Below are 24,560 nucleotides of genomic sequence, written 5' to 3' on the forward strand. Positions count from 1 at the left end.
TGGGGGTACAGCAAGAAAAAAAGAGGAAAAATGAATGTAATTGTATGTTATGTATACTTGCCCATGCTTCAGGAAAAAGAAAACTAATTTAAAAAAAAATCACTCCACAGAAGTATGGCACATACCTGCATATCACATGAGTAGCAATGAATTTTTAATTTTCATTGTACTGGTATTCAATTAGCAGCTTTAACATAAGCTTCTAATTAGTTTAGTAACTACTAAGAAACATCCCTCAGTTGAATTGAGTTCTAAATGTACTCCGTGACCTACCCCTAAAGACTGTAGCATGTAAAAGTCTTGTATCAAGTCCTTCTGCTGAAATCTAAGTTTAAAAGTGTCATTCAATTTCTTTAAGAAAGAAAAGAACAACCACAGACAAGCAAGAAATACCCCACATCCCCTTCCCAATGCAGAGATGCTATTTTTCAGTATAAAATATAAAATCACATTGGTTCCCCTCAGATACAAGCTGAAAGAACAGCAAAGATTTAGGCTGAAAACAACATAAAAAATGCAAAAGGAACAGTTACACCCTACTACTATTGTGATATCAGCTTCCTGTTAGAATAATAATGGCAATCTTCACTTTTGGTCACAAGGGCTTTTTATTCACACACTGAAGTAAACGCTTATGCACATTTTTTAGTGACTGTGAAGAAGTCATTTCCTTTCTCAGAAAAAAAAAAAAACCATAAAAATCCATAGCTCAAAATTCTACTAGCAATTAAATTTTAATAAATACAATTTAAGTATCCGGTGCAAGTTAATCCTGTAGCCTGTTATAGCAAGTTACAATTTTATATTTTTTATTAACTCCTGAGCTTCTAGAATGGTTATCTGATATGAGGAATAGAAAAGTTTAAGATAACTCAAGATTTACACTTATTTACAGTTGAAGCCTTGCATCTGATTTCTGTCCTGTCATTTCAAACATAATCCTACTACCAAGACGTAATTTATTCTATAGTTTGATGAAGAAGAAAAAAAGACTAACAAGAATTAAGGGCAGAGTTTAAAATACTCTTGTTCAGTGCAATATTACTGCCCAGCTGCCAGATCTTGTCATGAGAAGGAGAACATGCAATCATTTACAACTGTTAATAAATATTTCCAGCACCACAAAAACTCAAGGGAAAATACTTTTCTTCCTTCTGCAGGATAAGCATATTCCAAGCCATGCTCACACAGAACAATACCAAGAGCACCTTCACAACTACACTGTGGGAGTTGTGTCATGACACAGAGAATCTGAGTGTGCTCACTAAGCCAGGATCATTAAGAAGTGGCAGAAACATAGGAAGATTGGAGACTAGAAAGGGCTTAGGAGAGAAAGGTGTCAGAAGCTATCAGCTGAAGAGCAATCTCCACCTCTTGCTTTCAGCCCCTGGAAAGCTATGACTCACTTTTTCTTCTGAAGCAAGTAAGAACTGAAATTACTTAAGTTGCTAACCTCAGGCAAATTAGTGGGAAAACACATTCTTTGATGGAAGAACACTGCATTATGCTGGAACTCTCTCAGAAAGACTGAAACCAAAAAGGGAGGTTAGAAAGAAAAAAGTGCAGGAAAAGGTAATGAAACAAGCCCTCAATACATCTGGTAATGAGGAGGCAGAGTGAACAACTTACCTTCAAATGATGGATGCAAATGGAACACCCAAGAGACTGTTGGCCTGAATTATCAGATCTATTTCAGTTGCTAAAATAAAACCTTTCTCCTGCATTCAGCAGAGAGTGCCCTCATTTGAACATCCCTTTTTTCCTCCCTGTAACCCAAAACACTCGTACAAGCAGCACAGCTTGTAATGACTTGCACCACATTCGCTCAGCTGGTCAGAGCATGGTGCTAAACACCAAGGGCACAGGTTAGATCCCCGCATGGGTTATTCACTTAAGGGTTGGACTTGATGATCCTTGTGGATTCCTTCCAATTCAGAATATTCTGTGATCCTCACCTTTAATGTATGTCCCACAGAACAACCCAGGCAATCTTATAACAGCTCATTCTGCACTCATCTTTTATTAACCAAACAATCTGGACTGAAAACATCCAGAAGATGACTAAGATGTTCACCCTGGGCAGGAAAACTCCTAACACAGGTAAAGTTTACTCAATCAAACACAAAATTTTGTAACAGGACAGGCCAATGTTATGGAAAGAATTTTCTTATTTGCTATTACAAAATTTTCTGTCCTTCACCTTGAAGGCAAGCTGTCTTTTTAGACTCTTAACAAATACATCACAACCGATATTTTACTACAGCAAAACTTCAGCAAGTCTGTTACCAAGACAAAACTCTACACTGTATCTGCCTCCTGTCTTCACTCCAACAATATGGTGGAAAGTCCTACTGCTCAGTAACACACTCTTTGATGGCACATGGACCATGGGTGGACAAGCATGACCTATACAGAACAGGAAGAATAGAATACTAGTTCTACATTCTAAATGCAAAAAAGGACTTTTTTGCCCAAGCTCTATTTGGCAGAACAGAATTTTCCTCACTTAAAAGAATTGCAAATATTTGTTCAAATTCAGAGAAATACTTTATTCCTCATTCTCAAAACCTGAAACCAATCAGCATTCCCAAACCAGGGTAGAATCTTTGCCAAATGGTTCAATAAAAAGAAGGTAAACCATGATGTAGAGATTGAAAGAATCTTGGAATGCAAGGAGGAATTTAAAGAAAAAAAAGGCAACAAAAAACCCCACCCCACTTCTACAAACTGAATCTCATTAATTCAGCATAACACTGATGACAAGGCAGTCAACTTGAAATTCTTACACACATTACACCATTACACAGACACCATTCCATTTCCTTGAATGACACTACCATTAATAACCAATGGACAGATCTTCCCCTTCAAAATATCCTGATATTGGCACAGGGGGTACATGTTTTACTCTAGATGTTTATAAAAGCCTCTGGAGAAAATGAAGCATAAGAACTTCCCCACTTCACATATTCATAGTTGTACAGCAGGATAGCACGTTACCAGCAGTATGTAGCCTGCAAAAAATCCTAGAACATGATTTTTTCTTAAAAATAGCTGCCCAAACAAACCGTGTCTAGAAATCTTCACCCAGAAAAGGCACCCTTTGCTCAAAAGCAAGTTTGCTTGAGGGAAAGCAATAAAAACCCCCACAAAAGTGACAAGTGTGTAACGTTCCACAGTTCACCTAGAACTGCTGCAGCCCACTCGAAATCACAATGTCCGCGGCTGTTTATGCTCTAAGGAAGTACAGTAAGTACAGTACAGCCCATTCAGGTTGTTGGAACGCCGCTGATCATACACTCAATTGCATCTATTCATTAGAGGCACTCAGTTCACAACAGCAGCTGCATTTACCACCGCACCCCAAACACCACCCAGCTGCCTCAGGTGATTCCAGCGGTTTACCAGCCCACAGGACAGACGCTCCACACTCTTGTCCCCTTACAGTGACTGCAAGTTAGGCTTCCAAGCCCAAGGACTTTTATTTACTAAAGAATGGCATATTAGGTGTGCTTTCGGCTTCAAGCTTTTACAACGAAAAAGGTCTGGTCTTTCGCAGTCATGTTCTGTGAGTTTCAAAACTATTTCGGCTGCACTAATTAATTTTGATTTAAACTCACTAAATAATTACTGTTGAAAAGATGACTTAAGCAAACAACAGACGAGTTGCTCCATTTGTTTCAGAAAAACAATGACTAATTACGCGTGTTATTTTGTTTTTCATCTCTTATAGAAAAGAAAAAGTAATCTTGGTTTCTTTCAGGTCAACAGTGAAGTCCCCATTAAGTTTAGGGGACCCGATTTCACTATAAAACCATAAATTACACAATGGCTGAAAAAGAAACCTTTCTGGAAGAAAATAGGTAATTTAAAAGAATACTGGCAGCTTCCTAACCAATTAAAAAAAAAAAAAGTCTGTTTTCACATGTAACACCTATGATGACTGTAGCGGAAAGACATGAGAATTTGATATTTACTTTACGAATTACACTGCATTTCATATACTTGTTAAGTCTACCAAATGGTTTATAATGAACTTCCTGGCTGTGTGGAACTTTCGTAGCACAAAAGTAAAGTAGTAAAATGTTATGCTTCCTTTTTATTTAATAAAACCAATTCCAATTTCATCTTAAAACTTAAGAGTCACTTTAGGCAGAACAGGGAGCTACAAACCCCAATAAGCAACATCTCTTGTAGGAAGTGAAATGGTTGTTGTTAAAATCTATCCATGCTACAGATCTGAGAGATGAGTGGAGCTGGTAAGAGTATTAAATAGAAGTGTCCTTTCCCTAGGTTCTAGAATTCTTTGCCTTTTCAATTGTCACTACTTCCCTTCACCCTTCCAGAAATCCTCACTGTGGCCTAATAAACAGATTGAAGAAGAATCCTGATCCTGGCATGCTGTCCACCACAACATTTCCCACAAGGTTACTGTTACTTTTCCGTGTTCCATCTAGAACACCAAAAAGCATCAGCCCAAATCCAGCTGGAAAACAGAGTTCCCACAAGCTCAAACTGAGTGTTACAGCCCTCGACTCCTTCCTCACAGCTTCCTAGAATGATCACCGTTAGAGCTTCTTATGACAAACTGCCAGATGCTTCAGGATGCTTGCAGCTGCTGAACAGCTGGTTTGTGTACCATGAAGCACATGGTAAGAGGGGTAAGATTGGTATTCTGCAGACTTGCTCTAGTGGAAGGCTCAAGTAGAACATGAGCTGCTCCTGGACTGAAATCCGTAACCTCAACAGGGCTGCTCCTGGATTTTGAAAGGCGAAGGTTGGGTGTGGGCTTCAATGCCCATTTACCAACCCCACATGAGCACTGGGTTCAGAGGTAAACAAAAACATCCCCAAAGAAACTGAAGCTGCCTTCTCTGTTGAATCAGAGATCTGTTAGCTGCCTACAGGACAACAGAAGATGTCCACGTGGTAGGCACTTAAAGGCTTTGATGCACAAGCAGGGACAGGGTAGGGTATGTCACTGATTTACAACATGATATTAAACAGTTCAGCATCTGATTCAAAACAGCTCAGGCACCAGGGGGAAAAGAAGAATTTAGAGGTAGTAATCAGGTCTGCCACCCTACACCATCCCATCTCCAAGGTCAGATACCATTGACATCATCTCAAGAAGCTCCAATCATTCACAACCTTTCAGGACAGTGAATCTTCATGTGGACTCACATCTTCCAGAATCTTCTTCTGGACTCACACTAGGAAGCTCAGCATTTTTATCCACAGGATTCCAGTCCTGAAGCCTCTACTTGGACTCTAGCCAAATATGATCCTGGTTAAGCCTAGACCTGAGTGCCAAACACACCTAAAGAATAGGCTCAATAATGCCATTGCCAGGCAACAAGTCAGAGCTAGGGACAAACAACAAATGGGGGGATGGAAAGATCATGGCAAATAAGGAGGGGCAAAAAAAAGTCCAACTGAAAATCTGAGCAAAATTTAGGGAGCAAAAATCTCCACGTCAGAGTCAGAACTGGGTTCAATGCTCTAGAAGCAGCAATACCACTGTATGAACACTGGAGTCAAAATAGCTGAATATTTTTTAAAAAATGGCACATATACTTCATTACACTGCTTTGAATACAAGACAATTTAACAGGTGTTCAGGTATTTCCGTTTTATACATTGACTTAACTTTACTGTGCTGCAGTGTGCTCAAAGTACTTTCCAAGATTTCAATCCAGTGAGCCAAGTTCTATGTGTGAACGATTTGTCCCTGTAACCTACCAAATGTGCATTTCCAATTCAGAATCCAGCTGTGCTCATTTAACCTTGGCTCATTTGCACAGGGAGTGTTCCCATCCTAAACAGCCAGGGAAATTCAGAGGTTAGAGTTCTAAAAAACACTGTTTTTATGGTGTACTAGAGATCAGAGAAAATCCTTGGTTCCTCCAGGTAAATAATTCAGTACAGCATCTTGGTTCACAGGACAAGCAAGTGTTTAGTTGCTCTGCAGCACTTCTTATTAGATATGCAATCTAGTCTAGCTCTGATTATCTTGTATAGCATAAACTCTTTGGCATAGAAACAGCACTAATTAATATTTATATAGCTCCAGGGAAATGCATACTGCTATACTGTTTATAATAGTGCTTGATGTTAGTTTTGTTATACAGAATCAGAATATAGTCTAGGAGAGTCAAGAGACTCGCATTCTGCCGTGACTGAACGGGAGCTAAGTCTTGAAATCCAGGAGATGCCACTGGAAGTACTTTGGGTTTAAATCTCTCTAATTTGTATCAAGGACTATAAAAGGAAATGTTTCAGCTTGTGAACAACTGTTATTCAATCACACAGGAAAAAGTGTTTCTACAACACTCAGAATCTGAACCCAAACCAGCATTTTTTCTCTAAAAAGCAAAATTTTGAACTACTCCTGGACAGAGGTGAAAGTTGACATCAACACTGGAAGCACAAGCAAGATGAATGCAGCTCAACACAAAGACTGCGTTCTGCACCATGTGAAAGGTGTTTGCATTAAGATTATACTCTAGCATCAATCCCAGGGTGACAAAAAAAGCATCTCTACATCAAGTCTCTGAATTGAGCAGTGCTACCACCTCGTAATAGAAGCAGAGAAAGCAAAGAAGAAAAGGTGTGGACAGAATCACTGCAGTCAGCTGAATGTCCATCCAAGCCCTCCTGCTTCTGGCCAACAGCAAATGAGATTCTTCAAATACCAGATATTGTGTCTATAATTTCTTACAGTGAGCTGGGCTTAGATGTGCTAGACAAAATTCCACCCTATTACTCACAACTAAGGCTTGTTACTAAGCATTGCAGGGAAAATTAAGAAACAAAAAAGAAAAGAGGAGAAAACTAAGATTAAAAAAAAAAAAAAAGACAAGCTACCCTGTTCAGTCTCATATATCAAGTGGGGAAATCATAGAAGAATCCTAGAGGACACCATGACTGTTTTTAACATAAATGAACCCCACATTAGGCACATCTGTCCCCAGTAAGTCCATTTACTCTGCTGCTCATACAGCAACACAACTGCCAGAAGAACCAGTGCATTTCCATGTCTTTGACAGCCACCATCAAAATCCTTTCCTCAGCCCAGAGTATAAAGTTGTTTTGACAGCAGTGCAAATCCCCCCTCCCAGCTCACACGTACCTGATCACAACCTGCATTCACCAGTTCCTGGAGCATTTGCCTGTTGACTTCCACAGCTGCTGGGGTGCTTGATTCATTAGCAAAGGGCAGCAGAGAATATCTGATTTCTCGCAGAGCTTTCTGATATGGCCCAAACTTAGGTGTTTGTCTCATCTGCTGCTGCCTTGCAGCATCCTTCCCTAATAAAATCTTAGGGTCCAGAGAAGTTTCACTGCCTGCTCCAATGGGCAGTCCCTGACCTGAAGATTTGGATGGCTGCTTTAAACCTTCTCGAATCTCTTGCAACCTTTGTCTGCTGTTTCCAGAATATGCTGTAGCAGGAAAAGTCTTTGGCCTCATTGTTGATCCAGTTTTCTCTGAGCATAAATACAGCTTTATTCTTTGTTCCTTTTAAATTATTTCAAAAACTTGATGTCACTTGATGGTATCAATTTATTGTAAACATAATCCTTCAAAGAGAAGAAGAAAAGGCAAAATTCTCAAGAGATTTCTGCCAATGTTTTACTTCAGCTCACAATCTTCACATTTCCTATGGGAAATGAAAATCTGTGGAATCATCATTTTGCAGACTGACAGTGTCTGAAACAAAAGAAAAATAGAGAGTACATTCAATTAAGTTGACATTGTAAATGCCTCTGTAAGGGACAGCATGACAATTAATCATGTGAAAATGAATCAGTTTAACCTCTTAAGCTGTCACAGTTGGATACCCTTTAATGATTTTCACTCCACCTGTTTGCAACAGGATTTTTGAAGGCTTTCTCAACAGAACCAATAAATAACTCACTTCTAAGTTCAGTTTTCAAAATAAATTAAAATAAAACTCCTAAAAACTAAGGCTTAAAGAAACTAATTTAAGAATTTTACAGTACCTAATTGTGGCAAGTTTCCTACCCAATTGCATAACTGAATTCTGGACAAGCCTATCCTATTTCATAATTAGGGAAGAGTATGCTCATGAAATGTTTTTCCCCCACTTAAGGTTTTGTTTGTTTTACACTAGCTGAGAACAGTTTCAGTTTTTATGAAAAAGATTTATAATGGAAATATTGATGACTCTAACCATAGTAACTTCTAGTATTTCAATAACAAACCGAATAACAGAAAGAACGTGCCTTTCCACGTGAATAACTTAGCAAAGCCTGAAGGTAAGTTCTCACCAGAAGTGGAAGGAAGAAGGGAGGAAAAAAAAAAAAAAAAAGAGGAATATGATATTTCATTAGCTGTGCCCTATAGAAAAGAAAGGGAAAAGAGAGGTAAATGGAGCTCCACAGTAAAAGCAGAAGATGAAGAACTAAATCATACAGCATCCCAACACAGAAAAAGAAGAGTTTGAGACAGCTTTATGCTCCCTGCTGTCAGCTCTTCTGACATGCAGCGGAGAACACCATGCAGCACAGCTGAGCTACTGTACAACTTGTGATCCCCATGCAGCACAAAGCTACAACAAGAATCCTACCTTAACTAAATCTTTATGCGTCACGATAATACAAACATGAAATAATGGTGTACTTGGAACATGATTAGAAAGACAGCCTAATCAGAAATGCAACATAGCCACTTGATGCTGGTTATGCAAGTTGGCTTCTTCTGCTGCCATTTGCACTTGAAAAGTGACTTCTGAATGGTGCTCCAGCCACCTTGCTGGTAAGGGAAGAATTTCATTCAGTTGTTTTCAAATTGCAAATACAGAGGATGGTAACACACTGTATATTTCTCACCAGCACTCAGAAGTTAATTGGATTTTTTTTAAAGGTGCTTCACTCAGAAGTTAATTGGATTTTTTTAAGGTGCTTCACTTTTGATCATAGGACATTTATCACTGAAAGAGGTTTCTCTGGGAAGTATTGTTCTTTATTTTCCCATACTCATACTAAAGACTCTTTTTGTTGTGATAGCTGTAGCACTTCCCAGAAAATCAACCATTTCCATGCATTTGCCATCACTTCTCACTGCAAAGCAAACAGCTAACTGCTGTGAAGCCCAACAAAACCAGTACACATTCACCTCTGAAGCCCACCACCACATCCTCATCAGGACAGAGTCCACTTCAAGCTTTCCTCTACAGCCAAGGTCTAAAATGCAACAGTGCAGACAGACCCCAGACTCTTCTGTGATGGTTCTGAAATGCAGGAGCACAGATCAATCACTTGAGATTAACTCAAGTCAACCTTTTTTTGTTAGGATTTAAATGCTCCATTAACTAAAAACACCTATAATGTGTTTGAGGTCTTGAGCTACTCCATTCAGAGCTCTCCATGAATACCCTGCAACACTAACTCACAGAGGAGTGACAATGATGTTTGCCAATGGTTTTAAGGGAAGTGCTAAATCTGTTCATCCAGATTTTGATGTTTCCACATCAAAATTTCCAGCTATCGGTCAGTAACAGATCAAGTTTTCATTGTCCCAGGTGAAGACAAAAGCAACTGCAGGATCTCAAGACCAGATTTTTTTCTACTTGGACAGAATATAGCAAAAGGTAATGCATAGACTTGGTAAAGAAAAAAACCAAAACACAATAGTATTGCAGCCTTCTTTGGATTACATCATAACTAGCTAGTGCTTAGAAGATACAGAGCAATTAATTGGTCTATAATTGCCTTTCTTTTCCTGACAGCAGCAGGCACCATATGGCTTGGTTGTTCTTCCTTTTCAGTCCCTGTGCCAATCCTCAGGCCTGGGACGCACTGGGAAAGCTTGCAAGCCCCCCACCTTTTTGCAGCAAAAGACTGCTTTCCCACTTCCACACATGCTTCACATAAAGAACTTCTGTGACCTTTAGCCTAAGCTCGAGTCTAATAATGCTGGGTCAAGCCAGCTGGCAACTTCCTCAGCTTACATTTACAACACTGCTTAAGCCAGAAAGAAATGTTGGTCGTTTTGACAGTATGGATGAGAGCAGCAACAGCAGTAAGTACTGGAGCTAACTGCAAACCTGTTTCATATTTTACAGGGTTTTTTAACTAAATATGTGAGACAAGCCAAAAAAAAAAAAAAAAAAAGAAAAGGAACAGTAAGTATTACAAGGAAAGACAAGCAGCTGGCTTTCTTTGTATCTTCCTGTGATTCTCATTTTTCAGATAAAAAATTAAATGGTTAAAAGATATACATACATATCTTTTATATGTATGTATAAAGATATGTAGTTCGTCTCATTCTGTCTAAGCATTTCTAACTGTACATCTGGATTTGGATAACTTCAAATCCTTCTAATCTGCACCCTGCCTGCAGCATGAATGTATCAATAGCTTTCCTGCCATCAGAAAAAAATATTTTTGAGTTGTTAGCCATTCTGACAAAACAATCTTAAGGTCTTTTCCAAAATGTTACATATTCTGTACTAATTAGAAGATTGTACATTATCCTGAAGACACAACACTTCAAGCAGGTGCAGCACTATTTTAATTACATCAAGTTAAACAATTTTTGAATAACTGATTGTTTCATTTGAAATATACCAACAGCTCATCTGTCAACAACCAAACAATGACACCCTGAAACTATATGCTGATGTCTGTTGTCCCAGCAGCACTATCTATTCACTCTCCTGTTTCTTCATTCACTAACAGGCTGCGTGTGCTAGTGGCTCTGTGGAGCCGGGACACAAGGCAAGAAACTAAAACTCACCCGAGCCGGTGAGCTGCTTCCCTGTAACTGCGCAGGCACTGGAGCGAGCTGAACTTCAAATCACTGCAGTATAGGAAGGAGTAAAGTTTTAAGAAACTACTACAACTTCTTTCCCTTTCTCAATTTATAGGTATTGCTTTGGGGGCTTTTTGGGAACACAAATTCAAGGAAGCAGGGGCTGCTCACTTTGTGCTGGAGGGCTGTGATGCGGGGGGAAGCGTTTCAGGAATTTGATGATGATACAAACGGTGCTTCTCTTTGTAAGTGTAAGTGAAGAAAACTGGAAAGGGGATTTTCCCTAAAACGATTCCGCCTCTCCTCCTGCTAACAGAACTGTCCAAAAGTGACTCTGTGCCCGTGTCCCACTGCCAGCCACAAGCACCGGCCCAACGCAGGGCTGTGGGAAAACAGCTCACCCTCCCCTTCCACAGCAGCCCGGCAGCGACCGACCGCAAAGCCCGGACACTCCAAACGAGCCCCTTTTGCGTCATTTGCGCGAGTGCCTTTCCCGGGGAAAGGGGTATTTCAACACGCACTTCGCTCACGAGGCAGCGGAGAGGGTGGCGAGCTGCCGGGTTTTGGCAGTGACCTTCAGCTGACTGGGAGCAGCGGGGCCCCCGCCGCGGGCAGACGGGACCCCGCGGGCTCCGCATGCCCCCGGCCGGCTCCCCGGGGCCCTCGCTCCCCGCAACACCCGCCCTGCAGGCTCTGCCCCGGCGGGTCGCCCCCAGCCCCGTGCCGCCGGGAGCCCCTTGCTCCCCCACTCCTTTCGTGGGCAGAAAGCTCCCAAAATAAACTCCGGCCATTTATTAGCACCTCCGGCCAGCTGGGGCAGAGGCCTCGGACAGGCGGACCCCGACCCCGCTCCGCCGGGGCTGGGCCGGGCTGCGCTGTCACACGAGTGTCCGGAAAATGTCGGAGGGCGCGGGCAGGGCGCCCAGGCTGCCCCCACGGGGGGACTCGCACACGGGACGCTCGCTCCCGCTTCGAGGACCGACCCATCTCCGCTCCCCTGCACCCCCCGCTTCCCCGCAGGACTTTCCCTTCCGCGGAGAGCAGTTTTGGGGGAGGGGGAGCGCTCCCCCCCGGGGCTGAGGGGGAGCCCGCGCCCCCCGCACCCGCTCCGCTCACCTCCCCGGGGCGCCCGGCGCCGCCGCTCGCCCTCCGGGGCTCGGCACGGCGCGGCTCAGCGGCGGCGGCGGCCGCGGCGGCGCGGGCCGCTCTCCATCTTCCCCCTTGGCCGTCCCGGGCGCCGAGTGCGGGGCGCAGTCGGGACATTCGCTACATTGTTGGCATTCCATTCGCACCACGTGACCCCGCGGCGCCCGCGTCATTCCACTCCCCTCCCGGCGCATTCCAGCGGGGGGAGGGGCTTCCAGGGCGGGAAGGGCCGGGAAGGGCTGGCGCACCCTTGGGGACCGAGGTGGCGGGGGTCGCCTGCCCTGCGGCCGCCGGCCCCCTCGGGGCGCTCGGCCGGGGGTTTACGGGCACTGAGAAGTGACACCTTTTCCCCTCACAAAACCCACTCCGCGTCACAGCAACTCTTCGCTGGGTTCTGGCGGGAGAGGGGTGGCACTGCCTCCGCTTTTTGAGGGGAAATGGGCTGGGGTAGAATCACGGAATGGCTTGGCCTGGAAGGGACCTTCTAGTTTCAACCCCCTGCTCATGGAGGGCATCTTCCACTAAACCAGGTTCCTTAGAGCCCATCCAAGCTGGCCTCGGACACTTCAGGGAAGAGGCATCCACAGCTCCTCTGGGCAAAATAAGTGGCTTGGAAGTGCTCTTCCACTCACCCCATGCTCCAAACTCATTTAAGTTGAAACGTCTGTGCTGATAATCATTATTCCTACCAGTATCCATTCCATGCTGGACTAACCAGGCACACAAAGTGGCAGCACTATCAAAGCCTACTTGGGGCTTCCTTTTGGTTTCTGGTTTGCTTGGGCTTTTTTTGAGGGGGATTACTTGTTTTTCATGTTGTTTTGTAATGCTGAGGAGACGAGGGAGCTATGAGGTATCAGAGGACAGACGGGGAATTCACATCTGGAACAAAAATGCAGAACCAAGCTGCAAAGAATATTTGGATGCAAGGTTCATATTTGACCTTATTATGGATGGAGATACCTGGAACCAGAATCATAGACTCACCAAGACTGGAAAAGATCTCTGTGATTGAGTCCAACCATTAACCCAGTACCGAGGCGTTCACCGCAAAATCACATCCTCAAATGCCACGTCCATGTGCCTTTTGAACACTTCCAGGAGTCGTGACCTCACCACTTCCCTGGAGAGCCTGTTCCAATGCCCAAACACCCTTTCAGAGAAGATTTTTTTCCTAAGATGCAATCTTAGGAAAAACCTCCCCTGGCACTACTTGAGGCCATTTCCTCTTGTCCTGCTGCTTGTTACCTGGGAGAAGAGACAGACCCCCATCTCACTAAACCTCCTTTCAGGTAGTTTTAGAGAGTGATAAGGTACCCCTATGAACCTGTTTTTCATGAAAGCAGGAATAATACGATTTCAGATATCTCTCTGGTCTTCAATAAACACAATTCACAATGAGAAATAATCCCCACGCTCCCAAATGCAGTAATGTTTAGATCTGAGAGGCTGACTCTGACCCCTCAGCATGACAGATACAAAGTCATAACCAGGGGATATTAATACAGAGTAAAAACCATAAGAAAGTAAGCTTTCTTATATATAGGCATATATCTTTAGATCATTAATATGGAAGAAGCTGCAGTCCTGAAATCCTTCAAATTTCTTAAAATCCTATTGCACAGCTGAGAGGTGCTCATTGGAGGGTCGCTGTGTTTGGCAGGGAAAATGTCAGTCTTGCAAACTGTTAAGACACGTTTAATCATGCGACGAGCCCCAGTGTCTTCCACTGGACTGCAAGCACGTATAAAGAGAAGTCTGTGCATAACAGTCTTTCCAGGATGGGAGCTATATTTACAGCCTTTTCCAAGCCAGGGAGATTATTTTTGTAAGTAATATAGTCATGGGCAGTCCTATCTCAGGATATTTCTCTGAGCTTGCTTAGCATACATTGTTTTTTCAATGTCTTCCATGCAAAATTGTCAATAGTGCCTATACATGAATACTGCTTATTAAAAAATAGTGCTTATAAAAGTGCTGGTTTGGGAGGAGAATAGAGGGCTGCATTACATGAGAAAAATGCAGCCTGGTGCATAGAAATTGTTTAGCGTCTCATATGAAGGCAGTCAGTTACTGCATACAAATTGGTGTCAGAATTTCAACAGTGTCATTGACTGGAATATGTTGTAGGGCAGGGTGGGGGGCAAAGAGGAAGCCTGTCACTCTGGAAAGCCAAAGATAAGGAAATCTATTAGGTTCAGACCAGATTCCAGTGTTGGCAGAACATTGCAGGAAAATGTGGGTCGTTTTGCAATCCTCAAATACCTGCAAAACTGAAGTAAATTTTAAATGATATGACAGATGCAGCATGGCTTCATTTTCTGAATTACTGCTGTGCTTATCCGATGAAGCATAGCAACATGATTGCCCAAACCAGACATTGCTCAATGGCTTGAGACCTTTTCCCAACAAAGTTTAGGCTGGTTTAAAGGAACAGCATCAAGATAAAAATTGCTTACTCTGTGCTATAATACTCTTTTGTAACATTTTCTTGTTAACCACTTTCTTAAACCTAGGTAGAACAGATCTTTTAATTTACTTTTCTCCTTTGGAATTGTTTGTTTTCCTATTGCATTCTGATCCATCTGGGAATGAGACTCAGCTGCATTATCTTGCTTCCTGGTTCCAGCCAGCTGCACTTTCTGTATTTCATGCATTTGCACAGAGTTCCTGGGATAGAATTCCCACCAGCAGAGCAGCAAGTACAGATGAGATGGGTTGCATCCATCCTCTAGAAAGTTCCCATATTCAACTGGTGCACCACAGATGTAGATGCTCTGTAGACTGTTTCTGCTTTTACCCTTTTAGAAACCCAAACTAATGGAAATCGTGTTCCTCAGAAATACTAGAGAAATTGAAATCAGCTAGGTTGATACAACCACTTGGTTAAAACATGATTTGATCTTTGTAGGGTTTTTGGAGATTACTGTGAAAGTTGTCTCTTTGGAAATTACTGTTAAGTCTTTCTTCCCAGCTATCTTCTCCCCAGTAAGGCATCTCCAGAAGGAAAGATGCTCCATAAAAAGAACAATACAATTTGGGCTGTGAGGAGCAGCAGATCTGTTCCCAGACTAGACTATGAGAAATTAATCGGCCATGAGTAAGGGTCATTGTGTTTATGCATGGCTCTGCTTCAGTGAGTGATGCTGCTGGGTCTGTGGTGATTACAGCACTCACCTGCTGACTTGCCTGAGCAGCTGTCTTGCCGTGTGGGTAAGTGGGAAGGACCACAGATCCACTATTTCACATTCTTTCTCCTTCCACCCACCTGCAACAACGAGGGAGGTGGGAGCCCTGTGCAACTCCATCCTGACATGTGATGCTGTGTGTTGCCTCATCCCCTCCTTGCACTCTTGTTTCACTGTTTGCTGGGCCACAGTGTCTCTTTCTAAATGATTGTATTTGGAACCAATTACAAAATCCTGCTGCTAAAAGTACTCCTAACAACCAAATAATTATGGTGTGCGTGGATGAACTTTTTCTTTACGTAGTACTAATCACCAATAAAAACTTAAACCCATTCAGAAGACTTGAAAAAGAAAAGCAAAGGCGGAGGAATATCATCAGCAGTGCCTAGTTCTCTGCTAGCTTTTTTCAAAAAGAGGAGCATGCAAATATGAAATAATAGTGAACATGTGAACGTGTGTATGAGCATACATACACAAGGAATTTGGCTGACAGTGTCATCCTCTTTAGAATAACAGTGACATATTTAGAACAAACCAGTGTAATGTAACATGAACGATGCGCAAGGAAAAAGGACTTTACAATGTCACTGAAATGTTCTTGTTTCAACACATTGATTTTCTTTGCATAGTGATACTGGGGCATCATTCTTCCCAAATCACCAATGCAAAACCCGCTTGAAGCAGCAGTTCTGAGTTCTCCAGCACAGTACTGACAATACAACTTATATGTGAATATAATATACATGTTTAACCCTGATGCAAAATTGAATTTTTGGTGGTCAAAGTCAGGATCAGTGCTTCAGTAATTAAGTACATGAAAAAAATAAACTCTAACCAAATTCTAAGTATGTTTTAGCTCTGCTTTTTTTTTTCCTTAGAAGTATGCCTATGGGTTCCACCACAGCATTCTTTTGGAGTGGCAAAGATGCAGTGAATGTGAGACCTGGTATTTCAGAAATTTATTTTATTTCAGCACAAAGTAGTGAAATAGGACTAATCTACCCAGGAAATTGCCTCAGCTTGCACACAGACTGGTAAACTGGGTAAGGCATTCTGGATGCTCAGACTGCCTTTACAGGACTCACAGGTTCAAAAAGTTCAAAACTCTGAATTTCACAAGGACCCACGTTCCTATGTACTCTGCTCCCAGCCCCAGACTTCGTATCAATCATTGACTGAAGCTGGAGCCCAGCAGAGCCCAAGAAGACTGTAGGAATGTCGGGACTTCATGTGGAATTTCACCAGTGTGAGCCAGTTGTGCTGTCCATTTGGAACTGAATTGCCAAATCAGTTGCACCCTCCATTTGGAAATTAATTGTTGAAGTGTTCAAGTCCCTGCAATCAGCGCTTGATGGCATCACTTTGTTCAGATGCAATGCAGATTGCTTTTGAACAACGCAACCACCCAATCCAGAAATTTTAGAAGTTTGTAGGCAGTGCCCTTCTGACCCTGAAGAAAAAGAGAAGGGTAACGCAGGACATGTGAAGCCCTGGTAACAGGTCTGGGCATCCAGCAACCATCAATCTAGCCTGCAATTATCTTTTCATCGAAAGGCTGGCACAGCAGCATCTCCCAGCATAACAATATCCCCACCACAGCTTTGTCCTTCCTGCCACATGCTCTGAATGATTCACATCCCAGACAGAAGGAAAAGGTGTGGGAGGAACACATGGGTATTCAAAGCCCTTGGCTTGCTGCAGAAAATGAGGGACTTTGGAACTGGTGAGGACAAGGGTAGTTTCCCAAAATGTGTATATGGGGGAAAAAAGAAAGGAAGGAGTTGTGAGGAACCCCTATCCTGAGGGAACAAACAAGGCACTTTTGAATTCCCAGAGCAACGGGTATGGAGGCAAGGATTTGGGACTAGGAAACTCCTAAAGGAGCACAGCATGCAAAAGCAGCACCAGAGCGCAAGGGGAGGAATGAGCCTCATGTGAAGCCTGTGGAGTGCCCCATGCCCCATGCACACACACACCCCCCAGCGAAATGGCATTTTGCAACTGTAAGAGAACATGGAAAGCTTCAGAAGGCTGACACACCACTGAAAGTTTTGTGTTGATCTGGGTGAAGGGGTGGTATCCAGGTCTGTAGAGCCAAAGATAACATAGACCAGCTTTTTTCCACTCCCTGACCCTTTTGGGACTGACAGCAAGCTGTTTCACTTCTCTACCTGAACTTCCCTGCCTGTAAGGAAAGAGGGGGAATTCCCATGTTTTGGAAAGCTTAAGAAATCTCTGGATGAATAGCTCTTTCTGTGACCTATCATTCTGTTAAATTGATGTCTCAAAGCCCAGCATCAGAATTCTGCATTAATTTAAAAGAAAGCTGTGCTCATTTCTCTGATGATTTACTGTACCTATTTAGAAGGTCTGATATTAAAGCCCTGTGCAGCTCTATCCATGAGTAACTCATACACAGGGAAAGATCTAAGTCTTGTTTAAAGATCTGATCCTGTTAGATTAAGACCCTGGAATATGAGACAAAAATTACTCATGTGACAGACGGCAATTTACTCATATGAAGCCTAAAATAGCAGTGAAGGAAACTTTACTGAAAATGGGTATTTTCAGTTAGTTACTTGCTTGCAATTAATGCCTGGTCACTAAAGCTAAATGTCACATTCCCCAAAAGCAGCACTAGGAAGGCACCTTCTAGACGCCTCACCAGAGAAATCTGATGGATAATTGTCAAGAGGGAGACAAAATGTAGTAGTCACAGCTCGCATTCTCAGGGTTAGTTAGGAACCCGTGTCCATTTGCTTGCAAACCAGACTGAGTCACAAGCATTTTACCACAATTACTCCTAACCCTTCCCAGAGCAAAAAACCAAAACCATTTCAGGAAGCCCTAAGGTGTACAATTTTTAGAAATGTATCAAAATCCTTCTTGTCCTAAGAAAGGACAAATAGGTATGGCTAGAGAGAATAAATATGTGAACAAAGGAGTTCAGCAGTGAGGGCTGGCAGTCCAGTACCCTTGGAAGATAACACTAGATGGATTATAACCATCTCGCCTTACAAACATAGAAATGGTTCTCCCAGCTAAAGGCTTGAACGGAGTCACAAGTTAGCACATTTAATAGGCTGCCTTATCAAAACCCCTACAAGGAAAAGTGAGAAAAGGACAAAGAAGCATCAGATTAGATATCAGTTGAACACATTTTGGGTTCCGAGCATGATATGTGGTTTGGACTACATGTGGGTCTCAGAGGAAACCATTCCTCTTCTGAGATGTTGCTGGATCTGACAGAGTCTGTAAAAGGAGGGAAATGTAACAGGAAGATTATCAAAAAATAGTGACCATCTTAATGAGTCTTGGATCAGATCTTTGAACAAGACTTGGATCTTTCCCTGTAAGCCTTGTTATTATGACTAAGTCAGCTCTAAAGGGAAAAAAATAACAGTAATGAATTTCAACTGAATCAATGCTGAGAGAAACTGGACATGGAACAGAGTAAAGGAAGGAATGGAACAGAAAAAGCAGCAGTGGCATATGTTAAGAAGCACTATTAATGTGCATTCAAAGACAATTAAAATAATAGTACAGATGGGTAAGGAAGTACATGGACAAGAAAAAGACATAGAACAGAAGAAGGGAACTAGACATATTGCAGGGTGACATCAGTAATGCACAAGGAAAAAGGAGTGAGTCGATATAAAACATGGAAGTTGAACTGTAAGAGATTGAACTAAGAGTATTCAAATACTCCAAATACACTGAATAAGACTTCAGTGTAAACAGGCAAACAGAGGTAGGTGTCAGGTACAGAAGTAGAAAAAACTTATTTCTACTTCTAATTTTGAAAAGTCAGCTTATGCATCAAAGAGTGAGAGGAGTAGGTGACTGAAGTAACCATAAATTAAAAAGGAAACAGAAATAAGACCATGCTGATGCAAGGCAATTGCATGTGTGGAACAGCTACTAAACGAGAACATTCCAGGGAGGCATAGGGAAAATACCTGTTAATCTTGCTATATGTGATGGTGCATCAGAAGGCTGCAATTGCTACCAAAAAACCCCCAAACCCATAATAACGGACCACCTCTTCAGAGCAGAGATTACATCTCTGCAGATAAGATGGACAGAGGAGTTGAAGAGAGAAGCAAGGCTAGGCTGCATGAACATTCACAAGGAACACAGCAATTCAGCAGCAAAGCCAGGACCAGGATCCTCATCTACCAAATAATGATCAACAACTAGATCATACTGTCACTAAAAAAGAAACGAAATTACAAAAGGATGCAAAACACCAGGAGTCAGGGAGGGTGTCCAATTTCTTGGTTCCAGGTTATTGCCCAGATACAAAGCTCTAAGGCAAACCTGTAAGGCTTAGGTCTTGCCCTAGTTACTCTGCAGAAATTCAGATCCTCGCTGCTTAGCCTCTCTTTGACACAGTAATTTTCCAGTGGTGCTGTAAGCATATTGCTTCATCTCATTTTCCTAAGTAAACGGGCTTTTCACAGTGCCTGTGCCAATGGAACTGGCCTTACATCGGCAGACCTGCCACATCTGCATGACGGCGCAGAGCTGCCCGGTGGTGCTGCTGGCTCATGGCATCTCCTGGGCTCGGCACAGTGGGGTTGCAGAACTCTCCTGTTCAAGGTCTGCCCTCAGAAGTGGCAGGCTCTCCGAGCTCCTGCTGAGCCCAGCACCGAGCCACCACATTTCTTGTGCTGAAAGAGAGGGCCTGAGAGCTGAGCCGTTGTGTGGTGCAGTTGTGAGGGGCAGGGCTCCAGTGGAAGCCTCCGCTGTTTGGATTGCCTGCAGGAAGGAAGTGGGATAACATACAACTTGGCAAGGCATCTCAAAGCAGCATAAGAAGTTCCAGTCAACAAACCTCGCATATTTTCCTGGGGGAGAAAGAACGATACTGAGTAGAGGAAAAACTACAGTCACACCTCTGTGTACTCTGGGAGTCAAAATCCTGTGTGCTTTGCACTTGTTTACACAGCTTTATCAGCAAAGAAGGATACCAAAAAACGGAGAGAAGTATTTGCTATTGTCTGTGAGGTGAGTGACTTGCACAAATAAAATAACTTGGCCTGACCCATTGGTATAATCACAAGCGAGATGGAAAGATGGGGATTAAGTGTCACACAGCCTTGGCAATAGAAACATGAAACTGCACGTGGGACTTGTCATCCAGATGTGCCATACATCCATATAAAAGAGAAAGTTTTATTGAAATTGGGTTCAGGATCACAGCCCCTAAAAAGTTGGGGAAAATTCTGAGAGGACCCCTGTGTAGGTCTATTGGGTATGCATGGCAAGGTTTTGGTAGTGGGGGACTGAGAAGCTTCCAGAAGCTTCCAGAAGCTTCCCCCATGTCCAACAGAGCCAATGCCAGCTAGCTCCAAGATGGACCCACCCACTGCTGGCCAAGGCTGAGCCCATCAGGGATATTGGTAATGCCTCTGGGATAACAGACTTAAAACAAGGTGGAAAAAAGCTGCACAACAGCAGCCAGGGAGAGTGAGAAAACATGAGAGCAACAATACTACAGACACACAGTTCAGTGAAGCAGGGGCAGGAGCTGCTCCAGGCACCGGAACTGAGATTCCCCTGTGGCCTCTGGTGCAGACCATGGTGAGGCAGCTGTGCCCCTGGAAAGGACCAGAGATCCACCTGAAGCCATGGAAAAGCCCAGACCAGAGCAGGGGGAATGCCTGAAGGAGGCTGTGACCCCATGGAAAGCCCATGCTGGAGCAGGCTCCTGGCAGGACTGGTCAATCTGTGGAGAGAGGAGCCCATGCTGGAGTAGGTTTGCTGACAGGACTTGTGACACCATGGGGGACCCATGTTGGAGAAGTCAGTGAAGAGATGCAGCCCGTGGGAAGGGCTGACATTGAAAAAGTTCATGGAGAGTTGTCTCCTGTGGGAGGGACCCCACGCTGGAGCAGGGGAGGAGTGTGACAAGCCTCCTACTGAGGAGGAAGAAGCAGCAGCAACACATGTGATGAACTGACTGCAGCCCCCATTCCTTGTCCCCCTGAACCACTGTGGGGGAAGAGGTACAGAATTCAGGAGTGAATTCAGGATCGGAGGGGTGGGAGAAAGGTATTTTAAGAATTAGTTTTTATTTCTTATTATACTACTCTGATTTGATTGATAATAAATTAATTTTCCCCATTTGAGTCTGTTTTGTCCATGACTGTAATTGGTGAGTCCTTTGTCTCCTTGTCCTTAACTCAACCCGTGAGCTTTTTGTTGTATTTTCTTTCCCCTGTCCAGATGAGAAGGGGAGCAACAAAAGCAGCTTTGGTGGGCACCAGGCATCCAGTCAGGGTCAATCCACCACAATAGGAGACTGAAAAGTCCTCAGCTCTCCATAATGCTTTACTAGAGTATCATCACAGAATAATATACATGAAAACAACACAGAAACTGAAAGAGTTTCCCCTCCAAAAATGCTTCATTGCATGTTCCTGTTTGATGACTATCATTATCACCGCGTGTCTCCTAGTCTTCCACACAGTCTTACAACCCACATCTATTTTGAATTAACTTCCCACACCAGCCACTGCTTTTAGCTCGCTTCAGGAATACAAAGTTCCACGTCTGAAAAGCATCACAGCAGTCCTAAACATGCTTTCAATTTTCTTGCTACTTTCTTTCAGACTCTGCTCTACCTTACCTTTACATACTCTGCTAGAGCTCATAAAAACTCCAAGATTAAAGAAGAAAGGCTCTGAAAGTTAGGGGGTAGCTTTTATTCATCATCAGTCAGTAAACTGTAGGTTGGATAATATGTGATTTGCAAATAATTAAAATACAGATTTTGGTTATAATGAATCTGTAACTGAAATGAGTAAAGTTTTCTTTAAGTCTTGGAATGTGATAAACACATGAATAGGAATACTGTTATACTGTTAATCAAAATGAATAGAAACACAGAAGTCACAACCAATTGTTTTAAAGTAGCATCTCATGACAGCATGCAGAACAACTCAAGTGGCCCTTGCTTTTCTATCCCCATGATTACAAATCATAGAATCATAGAAGGGACCTTAGAGATCGCCTAATTCCAACCCCCTGCCATTGAGATAGGGACACCTTCCACTAGACCACGTTGCTCCAAGCCTCATCCAACCTGGCCTCTAATCCTTCCAGGGATGGAATATCTACAGCTTCTCTGAGCAACCTGTGGCAGTGCCTCACCACTCTCACAGGGAAGAATTTCTTCCTAATATCTAATATAAACTTGTCCTCTGTCAGTTTAAAGCTACTCCCCATTGTCCTGTCATTACATGCCTTTGTAAAAAGTCTCTCCAGCTCTCATTTGGCCCCATTCAGGTACTGGAAGCCTGCTCTAAGGTCTCTCCAGAGCCTTCTCTTCTCCAGGCTGAACAATCCCAACTTTCACAAGCTGTCTTCATAGGAGAGATGCTACAGCACTCTGATCATCTTCTTCATGGTCCTCCAATAGACCCACTCCGTTGTTACATTGGGGAGCCCAGAGCTGGATGCAGCACTGCAGGTGGGGTCTCAAAACAGCTGAGCAGAGGGGCAGAATCCCCTCTCTCACCCTGCTGCCCAAGCTGCTTTGGATGCAGCGTAGGACACAGTTAGCCTTTTGGGCTATGAGAGCACATTGCCAAAACACACCCAGCTGCTTGTCCTAACCAGCTCCCCCTAAGTCCTTCTGCTCAATGCTGCTCTCAATCCACTCTCCATCCAGCCTGTATTTGGGCTTGGGATTGCCCTGACCCAGGTGCAGGACCTTTACACTTGGCCTTTTTGAATTTCATGCAGTTCACATGAGCTCTTCTCTCAAGCCTGTCGAGGTTTCTCTGGATAACATCTCTTCCCTCCAGCATGTCAATCACACTACACAACTTGGTGTCACTGGCAGACTCGCTGAGGGTGCACTCTATGCCACATCAGTGACAAAGCTGTTAAACAGCATCAGTCACCAATCCCTGAGGAGTGCCACTTGTCATTTGTCTCCCTTTGGACATCAAGCTGTTGACCACAACCCTTTGAGTGTGACTATCCAGCCAATTCCCAATCCATTAAATTGTCCACCCATCAAATCCATGTCTTTCCATTTTAGAAATGAGGATGTCATATGGGACAATGTCCGGTGTCTTGCACAAGTCTAGGTAGATTATGTCTGTTGCTCTTCCTTTATCCACTACAGTTGTAACCCTGTTGTAGAAGGCCACCAAATTTGTCAGGCATGATTTGCCCTTAGTGAAAAGAAGTCATGTTAGCTGCCACCAGGCACCTCATTTTCCATGTGCCTTAGCATAGTTCCAGGAGGATCTGCTCTGTGATCTTGTTAGGCATAGAGATGAGACTGACATGCCTGTAGTTCCCTGGGTCTTCCTTTTTTCCCTTTTTAAACGTGTTCTCTGTGCTCTGGCCGTCATTTTTTCAAGTTCTTCAAGTACTGCAATTAATGCAGTTTCTCACCATACTCCTTTGTACTCCCTTTAGACTAACAAGAGCAGTGTAATTGCTCTTCTCTCTATTTTCCATTTCTCAAAGGTTCACATATAAGTCCAGAAGCTCAAATGTTCTCTGCAATGCCAAGCCCTTGATGCATATGGAGCAAAGGGCAGGCTTTGGCTAGGACATGAATTTCAATGTACACCAGGTCTGTTTAGCCATTCTCTGTGTACACAGTGATATGGGTGTGCAAATTTGGAAATTACTTTTTAAGCCTTGTGCAATGTTGTGAAATGCAAGCAAAGACTGTGTTCGGATGCAACAAGTGTTTTCTTGGCCCCTTTGGAATTTCAGTTACTGCTGCTCCTCATGACTATTTGAAACATCATGCTGAATCCTCATCTCGACACATCCTCGTCTGCCCAGAGTGGGTGACACAAGATGTGTAGTTGGAGATTTTTGTCAGGTGGCCCCTGGAGCATTGCACAGCTGATCGTTCCGTGCTCCTCCCCTGACTGCACCTGATCATTTCTGCCTGCACCTTTCTAGAGGGTAAATGACCTTCTATTCTGTCCATGACTATCCAGTTTTAAATCCCTGGGGCTTTTAAAATTATTTCTCCTGAAGCTCTTGCTACTGTTATATATTTTGCCTCAAACTGATTTTGTTTGATATAAAAGTATCAGTTCTCTCAAGTCTGATTTCTGTACTTCTCCTATTTTTTTCTTGGTTCAGGGAAGGTTTTTTTTTAGCTTCTTTTCTTTTGTTTCACATCACTGATCTTTCATGAAAGGCCTAATCTAAAGCATTTAATTTCTGTCTCAGTACTTTCTTCTTGAAGTGGTCCTTGCTTTTCTATCACCATGACTACAGTTCTTCTCTATGCTCTGGCCACTACCTGTTTTAGCTACTGTAATTCACTGACAGTTCTCTTTCAGGTTTTCTGTATTCCCTTTAGTCTAACCAAAAATTTGTTAATCTACCTTCTCCTCCCCTACACTTGAAGGATCCCATCTCATTTCTTATTCTTGCCATTGGCTCCCTGCCTCCTCACTCTT

The 24,560-nt window shown here is 43.1% G+C and overlaps 2 protein-coding genes across 3 annotated transcripts in view; one reads left to right on the forward strand and one right to left on the reverse strand.

Annotated features, from left to right (window-relative positions):
* Positions 1-12,038, reverse strand: part of LATS2 (large tumor suppressor kinase 2) — a 48,378-nt gene extending 36,340 nt beyond the window's left edge. Inside the window, exons 1-3 of one of the 2 annotated variants that reach the window (XM_066175848.1) lie at positions 11,894-12,038; positions 10,763-10,825; positions 7,133-7,711 (exon numbers count right to left, since the gene is read on the reverse strand). In XM_066175848.1, the coding sequence (XP_066031945.1) occupies positions 7,133-7,471 (339 nt within the window). In that variant the 5' untranslated portion in view covers positions 7,472-7,711; positions 10,763-10,825; positions 11,894-12,038. The remainder of the gene's footprint in view (positions 1-7,132; positions 7,712-10,762; positions 10,826-11,893) is intronic. The other variant, XM_066175849.1, reaches the window with a different exon arrangement.
* Positions 1-24,560, forward strand: part of MRPL57 (mitochondrial ribosomal protein L57) — a 120,968-nt gene that overhangs the window by 60,632 nt on the left and 35,776 nt on the right. The window lies entirely within an intron of this gene.

This window comes from Chamaea fasciata, unplaced genomic scaffold (assembly GCF_029207755.1).
Source record: "Chamaea fasciata isolate MVZ Bird 193981 ecotype frontalis unplaced genomic scaffold, bChaFas1.0.hap1 SCAF_2, whole genome shotgun sequence".
NCBI lineage: Eukaryota > Metazoa > Chordata > Aves > Passeriformes > Sylviidae > Chamaea > Chamaea fasciata.